Source organism: Zalophus californianus, chromosome 9 (genome assembly GCF_009762305.2).
Source record: "Zalophus californianus isolate mZalCal1 chromosome 9, mZalCal1.pri.v2, whole genome shotgun sequence".
Classification (NCBI taxonomy): domain Eukaryota; kingdom Metazoa; phylum Chordata; class Mammalia; order Carnivora; family Otariidae; genus Zalophus; species Zalophus californianus.
The window spans coordinates 30,455,885-30,468,809 of record NC_045603.1 but is presented as its reverse complement, the minus strand read 5'-3'; the positions used below and the strand labels follow the sequence as shown (position 1 = coordinate 30,468,809).

The following is a 12,925-nucleotide window of genomic DNA, read 5'->3' as shown; positions in this document are numbered from 1 at the left end:
CCCTCCAAGAAAAGGTACAATGCCCAAGCTCTTCAGCAAGGCATCCTGCCGTTACACTGAACTTTGGACTCAGAACAGTCCCCAAGCTTCAAACACACCTCTGTCTTTGCTAGATTTCTTCCTCCACCCCAACCCCCCTTGACCAACCCAAGCAGGCTTAATTGCTCCCTATCTGCAACATCTATTTTGCTTATTACATTATACAGTACTTAAAAAAAATAGACCTGTTTCTCTTCTACTAAGCCATGAGTTTTTTTGTTTTTTTTAGGACAGGAATGATGATTTATTCATCCCTATAAGACCAGCATCTAGCACAATATCAGGCATATAAAGATAGCTCAATACATTTTGGTGAATTCCACTGGGAAGAGTCACTACTTAAGGTTCTTAGATCCATCCCGGCTTATCCCTCCAGTGGCCTGTAGAAGGTAAAAGTGACTTTGTCAAAAATTTCCATCACATGATACATGATATTACACCAGGCAAAACCTAAAATTGATTTTTTTTTTTAAATAGGAAGGAACATTCAGGGTCTAGTTCCGTGAAGTTTCAAGGGAAAGTTCCCATGAGCGGCAGTTAGGAGTATAGTTTGGCCTGAATTCAAGAATACAGCCTAGAGAAAACAAAGACAAGACTGGCATCTGCTATGACCAGGAAGCCAGCAGACAGTCCGAATCATCGGAATCTGCCCTGCTCTTTAGTTCTACACTCCACACTCCAGCAGGCTATCCGGCTGGACTTCTTTCTAAAGGGCCCACCTCTCGGCTATACTCTGGTGTGACCCCTGGACCCGGTCTCAACAGGAAGACGTAAGAAACCACAATAGGAGTGCCTTGGGCTTGCTGTGCTGTGTGGCTTAATTGCTTTGTAGCTCCTCATCTTGCCTTGACATTGGCTCTCTGCCCACACATATTTACATCCCCTTTGTGCCCACATTCTCTTGACTGCCCACTGTGATGAACTCCAGGCCAGAACTGCTTCCATGCTTGTTCCTACTATTCTCCCCTAGCCTGCCAGTCACCAGGTGTGGTGTTGGCGAGTAGCGCCGCTTACTCCCTCTCGTCCCTCTACGCACATGCCACTCCTCCCCACACAAGGGGGAATCTACCGATTCTCCTCCTGAATCTGGGCTGGTTGTGACTTACTCTGACCGACAGAATGAGGCAGAAGTGACACTAGAAGTGTCAGACCTAGCCCTTCAAAGATCCAGCAGCTTTCATTTTTACTGTCCTAGAACCCAGCTGCCAGGATAAGGAAGTCCTTATCCGGGTGCAGAGAGAGCAAATGGAGGACCAGGTGCCCCAGCCAACAGCCAGCACCAGGCCACAGGTGTGACTGAGGTGCTGGACTTGCCAGCTTAGTGAAGCTGAGTAACAGCCAACATCAAATGGGGCAGAAGAACCATCCAGATAACCCACACAATTATGGGAAAGGACAGTTAACATACTAAGTTAAATTTTGAGGATGGTTACGCAGCAATAACTGATTTATCAGTCTCCATCCCACTACTATGACCCATGATTGCCCTGGCCCCACGATGCTATGATTTAGAAAGAGGAACCAGAGACATCTACTCAAGCCTGACTGTGGCACTTAGATTAGCCCATACAAATTAATGATTTTAATTAATTTAAATAATACACACAAATTAGTGTGCTTTTGGCGTCTCTACCCTTGTATATAGTTTAGTCACTGAGAGTTCCTTGAATTTGTAAGGGCAGACGGAAGCTTGTTGCGCTGAAGACATTAGAACCACTAGCTCTAAATCCTCAAAGTTAAGGATTTTAGAAAACACTTTCCCTTTTGGACCCCAAACCAGTCTCCCTCCCTCGCAGCTCCCCTGTACGTTGCCACCCGGAGTGTCATGAGAACATGTCGCTTCTCTTCAGTAGTTTTCACTACCATCAGGGTGATGTTCAGACTTCTCAGCCTGGAGTTTCCCTTGGGTGGTGGCAGAAAACAGAAGTGCCTCCTGGCAGGAAAATGCCCTGTGAACGTCCACGTGGGGGTGCCTGACACTGTTCAGTCACGTACCACGAATCAAGTCCTGCCACAATAGAGCCAAGGCAAATGCTCAGATTCTTATTCTCTGAGGTATTTGTGGGGAGAAATGATATGATGTGTGGGATTTGTTCTAAAAATACTCTAGCTTAAAAAAAAAGGAGGAAGGGCATGGATGGAGCCACTGATAACTGCTATAAAGATAGCTGCTGGAAGTGGCGGAGGGGAATGGGGGAGAGGTCGTTGTGCTGTTCATTCTGTTTTCATGTGTGTTTGAAAACACATAATTAAGAGTTCAAAAAAAAAAAGTTCAAAAGCTTTTTAAAAAATCATGGCTTCCCTCTGCCTGCCACTCCCTCTGCTTGTACTCACTCTCTCTCCCTCTAGCAAATAAATTAAAAAAAATCTTTAAAAAAAAAATCATGGCTCAATAATTGCTTAAAATAGATAAGCTATCAGCTAGGATTTAAAAAGCCTCTTATAGAGAGATTTGTTACAACAGGATAGGAATGCAATGATTTATACATTTGTCAGAAACTTTCTTTAGCCAGAAAAGTCCGGAGCCCAATAATGAATGATGTGCACCAAAGAATAGTTCTGGCTCAGGGATTAATAGATACCCAAAGGCCCCCAAAAGATCCACAGATGGGTGATAGTAGGTTAATAAATGATAAAATTTCAGTTATACATGTCAATGTGTATCTCTCTGGGGAGACAATCTGAAGTTCACAACAGATTTATAAAGGGATTGATAACCATCCCCCTGCCAAAAAAAAAAAAAAAAAAAAAACCCTAAGCATATTTCCATGGTTAGAAATAGGTTTCAAATGGAAGAGATAATTATGAGTTAAAGATGAGGAAAAAAGGGTAGGAAATAGTTTGCTAACTTCATGACAAGAGCAACACGTCCTGCATGTGACTCAGACTAAGGGCAGTGCAGGCAACCAGGAGTTCAGGCATTCCCGAGTACAGAAGGAACAGCCAGGCTCATTTTCTTTCACATTCCTACATCCAGAGCATATCAGGTATTTCTTTGTTTCTCTTACTTGTCAGGAATCCAGAGTCTAACAGTTCTGTCCCGTGAAGCAGATGCCAACAAGTTTCCAAGTGGGGAAAACCGCAGGCTGGTGACAACATCCTTGTGACCCACATATCTGAAAGCCCTGGCTTGTGGCTTGCAATTCCACAGCATGAGAAATGTGTCCCAAGAAGCAGTAGCTATCAGGAAAGGGAAGAAAAACCACTGAGTGTTAAAATGCAAATGTAGGCATGTCTCATTACAATGGGCAGCCTATCTATTAACAAGAGGTCCAGGTAACAGAGGGGTTGGAGGTTGCAAGGCTGACCAGGTAATGGAAAAAATATTTTAAAAAAGCAACCCAAAGCTCCATCATTAATGTGCAAGTTTGGCTGCGTCCTATGCAACCACCAAGTCAGGATTACTGGCCCCTGCATCTGGCCGGAGCTCGATGACAATTTACTAGAAGGCGGCAGCACAGCGTAACACAGTCCACAGGACTAGAAGAAGTTTTGGCTCTAACTCTCAGGGTGACTGGGAAAGTTACTTAACCTCTGGGTCACAAAGACCAAATGCTTTTCCTGAGGGCTGGATGAGATGATTTTTTAAAACTGTTTAAGTGAAGAGAATTTCACACTTAAGAGGAAACATAAGAAGAGTATAAAGAAGATTAATATACCCTTTGCCAGATCTACCTGATGTTAATGTTGTGCCCCATTTGGTTTGTAATTGACTCTTATGCTCACTTGTGCTCACTCCTCTCCATATGCAAGTGAGCGAGTGAGCTCTCTCTTTCTCGCTCTCTCTCTCTCTCACACACATACACACACACATTTTTCTTTCCCCGAACCATTTGGAAGTAAATACACCATCATAGCACCTTTATTCCTAAATACTTCATTGTGTTTTTTTTTTAAGATTTTATTTATTTATTTGAGAGAGAGAGAAAGAGTGAGAGAGAGCACAAGAGGGTAGAGGGTCAGAGGGAGAAGCAGACTCCCTGCCGAGCTGGAAGCCCGATGAGGGACTCGATCCTGGGACTCCAGGATCATGACCTGAGCCAAAGGCAGTCGCTTAACCAACTGAGCCACCCAGGCGCCCTTCATTGTGTTTTTCTAAGAATAAGGATACTCTCTTATGTGCCCATAGTACCATCAACTTCAGGAAGTTGATTATTGACAATACTTTAATCTACCAAGTTTTCCAGTTCGGTTAACTGACCCAGTGATATCTTTTATTGCTGGATAAGGTGATCTTGAAAGTCTCTTCCTGCTCTGACATTCTACAATTAATAAAAGAATTGTATATGTCAAACAATAGCTTAAGGCTTTAAGGAAATAAAAACAAATGCAACCAATGGTGGACATAAATGTCTCAGACAACAAATGAACAAATAAACAAATGAAAGATCAATCTAACTCTTGCCCCCAAATCAAATTTTATATATGCATGCAGCCCCCAAATTACCCCAATAATAGGAACCAGGTCAATAAGAATCACTGTCTAGATTGCAGAATTCTTAGAAAAAAATGCAACTTTATAAACTTGAAATACAATTAGTATTATTGTTAGAAGAGAATATAAAGTCACTGAAAACCTTCTAATTTCTTTAGCCATAGATAAAATTCACCTGGACTTAGGCTATGCATTGTTTCCATGTAAAATAGCTAAAGTGAATTTTAAAGTTTCAGGCTATAATGCTGTATACTACCCCCTTTTTAAAAAATACAAAAAGTTGATGTTCCACCACAATGTATAAGATTATTAAATATTTATATTAAAGTCTGAATTATCTGGAGCTAATGTAGACAAAATAGGGAAAACAATGAATTATCACATGCATTATACTTAGGACCCTATTCGAGTTCTCAAGTATTATGCTGCAAATAAGATCTACAAAAAGAAGACACAATCCCTTGCCTCAAGGAACCACAGCATCATAGAGGAGACAGTTCATTAATATCATACACATTCAGAGGACTTTTACAAATTATTCATTCTATTTTTTGTACCTCCCACTCCTCTTTATCTACTGTGCCCACTCCCCCACTGGCAAGCACACTATGTTCTTTGTATTTATCGGTCTGTTTCTTTTTTTGTTTGTTCATTCGTTTTGTTTTTTAGATTCCGTGTGTAAGTGAAATCATATGATATTTGTCTTTATCTGATTTATTTCACTTAGCATAATACCTTTGAGGTCCATCCATGTAGTCACAAATGGCAAGATTTCATTCTTTTTATACGGCTTAGTAATATTCCAGTGTGTATGTGTGTGTGTGTGTGCGCACGTGCGTGCACACGCGCGTGCGCGTACACGTACGTACTACATCTTTATCTGCTCATCAATGGACACTTGGGTTGTTTCCATATCTTAGCTATTGTAAATAATGCTGCAGTACACATAGGGGTGTATGTATCATCTTAAATTGGTATTTTTATTTTCTTTGGGTAAATACCTAGTAATGGAATTACTGGATCATATATTTCTAATTTTTTGAGGAATCTCCAGTTTTTCATAATAGCTGCAAAATTTATGATCCCATCAAGAGTGCATGAGGTTCTTCTTCACATCCTCGCCAACACTTATTTCTTGTCTTCCTGATTCTAGCCATTCTGAGAGGCTTAAGGGGATATCTCGTTGTGGTTTTGATTTGTATTTCCCTCGTAATTAGTGATGTTGAGCATCTTTCCATATGTCTGTTGGCCATCTGTATGTTTTCTTTGGAAAAAATGTCTATTCAGCTCCTCCTCCCATCTTTTAATCAGATTATTTGTTTTTGGGGTGTTGAATTGCATAAGTTTTTTTCTATATTTTGGATATTAATCCCTTATCAGATATATCATTTGCAAATATCTTCTCCCATTCACTAGGTTGTCTTTTTGTTTTGTTGGTGGTTTCCTTCACTGTGCAAGAGCTTTTTATTTTGGTGTAGTCCCAATAGTTTATTTTTGCTTTTGTTTTCCTTGCCTGAGGAGACAGATTCTAGAAAAATGTTGCTAAAGTTGATGTCAAAGAGACTACTGCCGATGTTTTCTTTTAACAGTTTTATGATTTCAGGTCTCACATTTAGGTCTTTAGCCCAATTTTTTCACTGAAATTGAATTTTTATTCCAAATGACTGCAATGGCTAGAAAGACAACAGAAAAAACTGAAAATGATTTAACTGGAAATTAGAAGTAGTTGATTTCAGGAGAGCAAGCAATGACAGCCTGGCACTCTGATAACAGTCATAACTAAGAAAGCATAAAAATAATCCATGTCCTTCTGACACACAATCTGGATGTGCAGCACGTACAGCAAATAACATCAAAGAAAGAAAGGAGGAAAGAAAAGAAAAATAGGGGACAAATCCACAAAATTCCAAACCTCAGAAATTAACATTCATTTAAGCACACAGTAGTGAAGGTTTTTGTAGCAAAACTTTTTCATAGTTCTTAAAAGGGAAGTCTTCAAAAGTACTTCTTCAAATTCAAAAGCTAAAAACAATGAAGAGAGAACAGTTACACTGGCTTAAAAGAGCTGCTGGCCGTCACAAAGATGACGATCAGTCCTACTTCCAAACATAGTGAGATCTGATGAACCCAACAACAGAACGGAGAGGCCGCCTGGTAGGCACTGACGTCACCGTGAAACAGTTCATTAATAATATCATATGTGTTCAGAGGATTTTTCATATATTCTTCATTCTTAGTGTTATGTGGGTGGCTAGTGATCCTTCCTGAGGAAAGGGCTTTTTTAAAAAATATTTTATTTATTTATATGGGAGAGAGTACGCATGAGTGGGGAAGGGCAGAGGGAAAGGGAGAAAAAAATCTGAAGCAGACTCCACACTGAGCATGGACCCTGAGATCACAACATGAGCTGAAACCAAGAGTCCAACGCTTAACCGACTGAGCCACCCAGGTGCCCCTGGAAAGGGCATTTGCACATAGACTTGGTGCAATGAGGATTGATTTGGGCTGACATGTGGAGGAAGAATGCTCTCTGGGCAGAACAAACCGCACGCATGACCGCCCAAGTCAATAATGTATTTGAAAGACTGAGGAACAGCAAGGAGACCAGCATGTCCACAGTGGAGAGGAGAAAATGAGAACAGTGGGGTGAAAGCCAAGAAGAAAGCAGATTCCAGGCAAAGAGCCATGGTAAGATGTGTCTATTTCATGCTAAGTGCAGTGGGAAACCTTTGAAGGATTTTGAGCAAGGGGGGGGGAGTCTCATGATCTGAGTTAAGAAAATTACCACTCTTACAGTAAGAAAAGGATGGTCTTTACAAAAAAATGATGTTGGGTCACCTGGATATTCATAAGGGGGAAGAATGTATCTTGACTTTTACATTTTATACTAAACAGAAAAATAATTCCATGTATAGATCTAAAAATGTAATAGGTAAAACAACACATTTAGACTAGAACATAGGAGAATACCTTCATGACCAATGAGTAGGCAATAAACAGGACATGAAAATGATTAAATTACTAAAGTTACTAAAGGAAAAGCAATAATTTGTACTACACCAAAATTAAGAAACTGTGTTCATTGCAAACGACTACCAAGTGAGTGAAAAGGCAAGCCACAGAGTGGAAGAAGATATTTACAATACATACATCCCACACTGAACCCAGAATCTGTAAAGAACCCTACAAATCAGTAAGAAAGGGCAAGAAAATAGGTAAAAGGCCTAAATAGGTACTTCATAAAGGAAGCTATACAAATGGTCAACAAACGTATGAAATGGTCGCTCAGCAAATGCAAATGCAATGAATGAGACAGCACTACACACTCGTCCGAATGTCTACAATGAAAAAGATATATAATACCAAACCTGGATGAGGATGTGGAACACCTGGACCTCTCATATAATGCTGAGGGTCATAACCATTTTGGAAAACTGTTTTGATGTATCTGCTGAAGCCGAATATACACTTACCGTTTGACTCAGCAGTTCCACTCCTAGGTATATCCCTGACAGAAACTCTTATGTATGTTTAGCAAAAGGCACATAATAATAATGTCTGTGGCAATATGATCCAAAATGGACCAAAACTAGAAACCCAACTATCCATCAAAGATGGATACATAAACTGTCGTGTATTCATACTGTGTACCTCCTGGGTAATGAAGTTTCATTTATACGAAGTTCAAGGAGTAGTAAAACTCATCAGTGGAGTTAGAAATCAGTATACAGATTATTGGGGGGCAAGAAGGGAGGGCAGTGGCTGCAAGGGAGCACAAGGGGGACTGGGGGTACTGGTTCTGGGTGTTGGTTAAATGGGCATGTCACATTGTGAAAATTTATCAAGTTGTCCAATTTGGTTACGTATCTTATATTTCAATAAAACATTTAGAAAAAAATTTAAAATATCACTGAGTGCTCTGTGCAGAATATACAGGGGGCACGGAGACAGAACTGAAGAAGGTGGTGGTTTAGACTAAACTGGAGGCCATGGAAGTGGGAGGAGTCAAAATTAAGATATATTTAAAGGTAGGGGCACCCGGGTGGCTCAGTCGGTTAAGGGTTCAACTTGTGATTTTGGCTCAGGTCATAACTTTAGGGTCGTGAGACTGATCCCTTTACTGGGCTCTGTGCTGGGTGTGGAGCCTGCTTAAGATTCTCTCTCTCCTCTCCCTCAGCCCTCCCCCAGCCCCAAAAGATATATTTAAAGGTAGAGCCTGTGCAGCTTGCAACAGGATTCAATGTAAGGAAGAGAAAAAGCAGCAGCAAAGGTGCCAGGCTTTTGGACTGGACACCCAGATGAATCTTAGGGCCATCTAATAAAATCAGAAAAACCAGAAGAAAAGGAAGTTGGTGGTGCGGGAATCGAGACTTCTTTTTCAGGACACAGTAAGTTGGAGATGCCCATTAGACATACAAGTGGAAATGTCAAGTAGTGGGAGAGGTATACTCACCTAGAGCTCAGGGAGAGATTTCAACTGTCCATTGTAATGGTTAAAAGAGCAAACTATAGAATTAGACTCCCTGAGTTTATCACTTACCAGCTATGTGTCCCTGGGCAAGTTACTCAGCCGGGACACTCCATCTGCAAATGAGGTGTTTAAAGTATTAAGAGAAATGATACTTGTAATTCATGGCTGGCACACAGAAAACACTCAAAGGTACCTCTTATTACTATTGTTTTTGGTACTGTTAGCCACAGCAGCAGTCTAGTGCAAGGACATTGGATAGGATCACCCGGGAAGTGAGACTAGATGAAGAATAGGGTGAAGATACCTAACCTTGAGAGAAGGAAGAGCAAAGGAAGGAGCCATAAATAAAATAGGAGGGGACAAGCAGATTTTGCTGTCCAGGAACTCAAGAAGTATTCCAAGAGGGTGACGAGCTGTATCCAACGCTTTAAAGAGATTTAGTAATGTTAGGCCTGAAAAGGACCAGCTACATAATTTGTGGGGCCCAGTATAAAATGTAAATGTGGAGGCCCTTGTAGAAAAACTGTTAAGAATTTTAAGACAGCGAGGGGCGCCTGGGTGGCTCAGTCATTAAGTGTCTGCCTTCAGCTCAGGTCATGATCCCAGGGTCCTGGGATCGAGCCCCGCATTGGGCTCCTGCTCGGCAGGAACCCTGCTTCTCCCTCTCCCACTCTCCCTGCTTGTGTTCCCTCTCTCGCTGTGTCTCTCTCTGTCAAATAAATAAAATCTTAAAAAAAGAAAAAAAAGAATTTTAAGACAGCGATAGCAGGACATTAAACCAGGTGTGAGACCTAAATGACTATATAGGTCATATGCCTTCAGAACTGCTCCTGGGCCCGAGGACCAACTATTGGTTTGGCAATAAGAACTGTGTCAGTGAAGTGGCGGGATCAGAGCTGGAGTGGTGTGGGTTAACGAGAAAATGGGAGGGAGGCAGTGCAAAGAGTTAATGTACACAATCGATTTTTTTTTAAGATTTTATTTATTTGTATGAAAGAGAGAAAGAGAGAGAGAGAGCACAAGCAGGGGAAGCGGCAGGCAGAGGGAGAGGGAGAAGCAGGCTCCCTGCTCAGCAGGGAGCCCGACACGGGCTCGATCCCAGGACCCTGGGATCACGACCTGAGCCAAAGGCAGATACTTAAACGGCTGAGCCGCCCAGGCGCCCCTGCAATTGATTCCTTAACTCACTGAAGGTTTACAGGGTCCCTAACACTCAATATGTATGCTAAGGAGACCAGGAAAAGATGGTATTATAGGATGATCATGGTGATGCCACAATTAATGGGGTGAGGGCAGGTCAGAGGGATAAGACTAAGAAGCTTAACTGGGAAGGAGACACAGGGCAGGCCTTGAGCCTTCACATATTTCGTCAGAAAAGGAAAAGAGCATCTCAACCAGAGTGGATGCTCAAAAATTATAAAATTAGAGTCGATGGCTACATGCCCACATAAAGCAATGCTTGTTGTTCTCATGTGAGGTCCAGTGAAGAGAAGTGAGAGAGCAGAATGAACAAGTGGTTCATAGGACAACGACAACCTAACCTCCGGGCAAGATGGCACTTCAGAGGCCTATTAATTATGAAATACCAGAAGCAGAGATGTCCCAGGTAACACTGTGTGGCTCAACGGTACACTCCATATTTCTCCCAAATTCTTCGTCCTTACTTCCTTAATCTGATCCCACCAAACTCTCATACCATGATAATAAAAGGTATTTGACTATCAATATCAATGTTGTATAGTGTCAACGTGGAATTTGCTTTCATACATTTCTACTGAGCCACACCTTATATAAACATTACCACATAATTTAAAATGTCAAAGCTTGTAGCATTCGTCATCTGAATGGTCTATTTTGAGATAAAATGTCAAAGGCAGGAAGTTTAGAGAAAAGGTTAACTAGTAAATCCACTCATTTAAAAAACCATTTATATTCTATAACAATAATTCACTGTTTCAAGAAATCCTCATTAGGACAAAAGAAAAAACAAAGTCCGTGCTCACCTAAGTCAGTGCTGAGTCTCTGGAGGTAACAAGGAACATACTAATGGAGAACATGTTTGCTTTCCATAATGCCCAAAAGTTACTGTGTCACCTTAAGTAGCAATAACTTTAGTCAACCCAAGATCTCTCACTCCTTGATTTACCCAAAACTGAAGTTATTTAGAGGTTTGCTCTGTCAAGAATACTATATCCTAGAAAGAAATGGTATTGCCTCCAATTTTCAAGTTTGTTGTTGAATTATCTTTTCTATTGGTAATATATGTACATGATATTGGTATTTACCAAAATCTCCTTCCAGACCTTGGCCACCCAGTTCCCCTGCCTAGAGGCAACCAATGTTAGCCACTGCTTGAATACCCTCCTATATGCTTAAATAAATACATGTCTATTCACATGTCTTTTTTATACAAATGGTAAAATGTTACTCCTGACATTCTGCATTTTGCTCCTGCATCTTCTTCTCCACTAGCCCACTTAGGATAATATATTGGAGGTCATGTTTTCTCAGCACATAGAACTGTCTTATTCTTTTCCTCCCTAGTTTTGATAAAACTTTATTTTGATAATTTCAAGCTTACATAACAGTTACAAAGTTGGTACAAGAAACTCCCTTATATCTTCTACCTTAGATTTTTGTCTTTGTTGACATTCTATTTGCTTTATATTCTCTCTCCAAACACTCTTACATATGCATATTTCATCTTAACTATTTGAAAGAAAGTTAGAAATATAATGTCTCTTTACTATCAAATACTTCAGTACACATTTCCTAAGAACAAGGATATTCCATTGACATAAATCATAGTATAGTTAACAAAGTCAGGAAATTAAATGCTATTTAATATATTCTTAATACTTATCCACCCTCTATATATATATATAGGCCTTGACAATTAAAGCTATTTTCCCCAGCCCATGGTGTAACCCAAGGATGTGTACTGTATTAAGTGCTAAATGTCTTTGGTTTCCTATAAACTGGGAAGATTTCCTAAGTCACTTTTTCTCTTTATTGACCTTGATATTCTTAAAGACTACAGATCTGTTATTTTTGTGGGATGTTCATCAATTTTTTTCCTGATGCTCCTCAGGATTAGATTCAGGATACTTATTTTTGATAGGAGATCCACAAGTTTTTTTATACCATTTTCATATTAGGGTGTATGTGATATCTGTCTGCCCCAGACACTTGGTTTAAGTTTGCCTGGTAAACTTAGTATTGTTCCCTTCTGTAATCAGTAAGTTGTTTGTGGGGAGATACTTTAGGACTATATAAATACCCTATTCCTCAATAAGCTATCACAACTAATTTTAGCATCCTGAATGCTTTTCTAACCCATCCTTCTTTCCATAATTTACTAATTAGAAATTATATTAATTTAACAATGAACTAATATATAATTTGTTAATTTATTATTGCAAGGAAGAACTTCCCCTTTTCCTCTATTTCTCTATTTATTCATTAGCTTATTTTATCAATACGGACTCAGATTATAATCCATAGCTATCATTATTTATTTTGACTCTCATGCTATTCCAAATTTGGCTAGTGAGAGCCCCTTAAACTGGCCTCTGTGACCTTCTCTAATATGTGTCCCTCATTCTTAGAGTACTCCCTTCCAGAATCACTTCTAGAACTCTGATCTCTGCTGCCTCCACTCAGCTAGGATGTCACTGCTTTGGCTCTACCTGATCGTGGGCTCACCTTGTGTGTTTCCCTCCTTGCAGGGGTCATCACAGCTTTGCACTCTCTGTTGTTTAATGCCTGAATACAGTTGCCTTGTATATTTTGTCTCATTTTACAGTTGTTTTCAGGCAGGTGGGCAATTTTGGTTACCAATTACCCTGTCCTGATTGGAGACGGAAGGATGCCTTCTTCTTTTTAATAGCCACATAGTATTCTATTGTGTAGCTACACCTTAACTTATTTAACCAGTCTACCCTATTTAGGTTGTGTACAGTCTTGCCCTTTCACAAATG

The 12,925-nt window shown here is 40.3% G+C and overlaps 1 protein-coding gene across 4 annotated transcripts in view; it reads right to left on the bottom strand.

Moving 5' to 3' along the window:
- Window positions 1–12,925, bottom strand: part of POC1B (POC1 centriolar protein B) — a 96,194-nt gene that overhangs the window by 69,012 nt on the left and 14,257 nt on the right. For all 4 annotated transcript variants that reach the window (XM_027593637.2, XM_027593638.2, XM_027593640.2 and 1 more), the window contains one exon: window positions 3,048–3,219. In XM_027593637.2, the coding sequence (XP_027449438.1) occupies window positions 3,048–3,219 (172 nt within the window). The remainder of the gene's footprint in view (window positions 1–3,047; window positions 3,220–12,925) is intronic.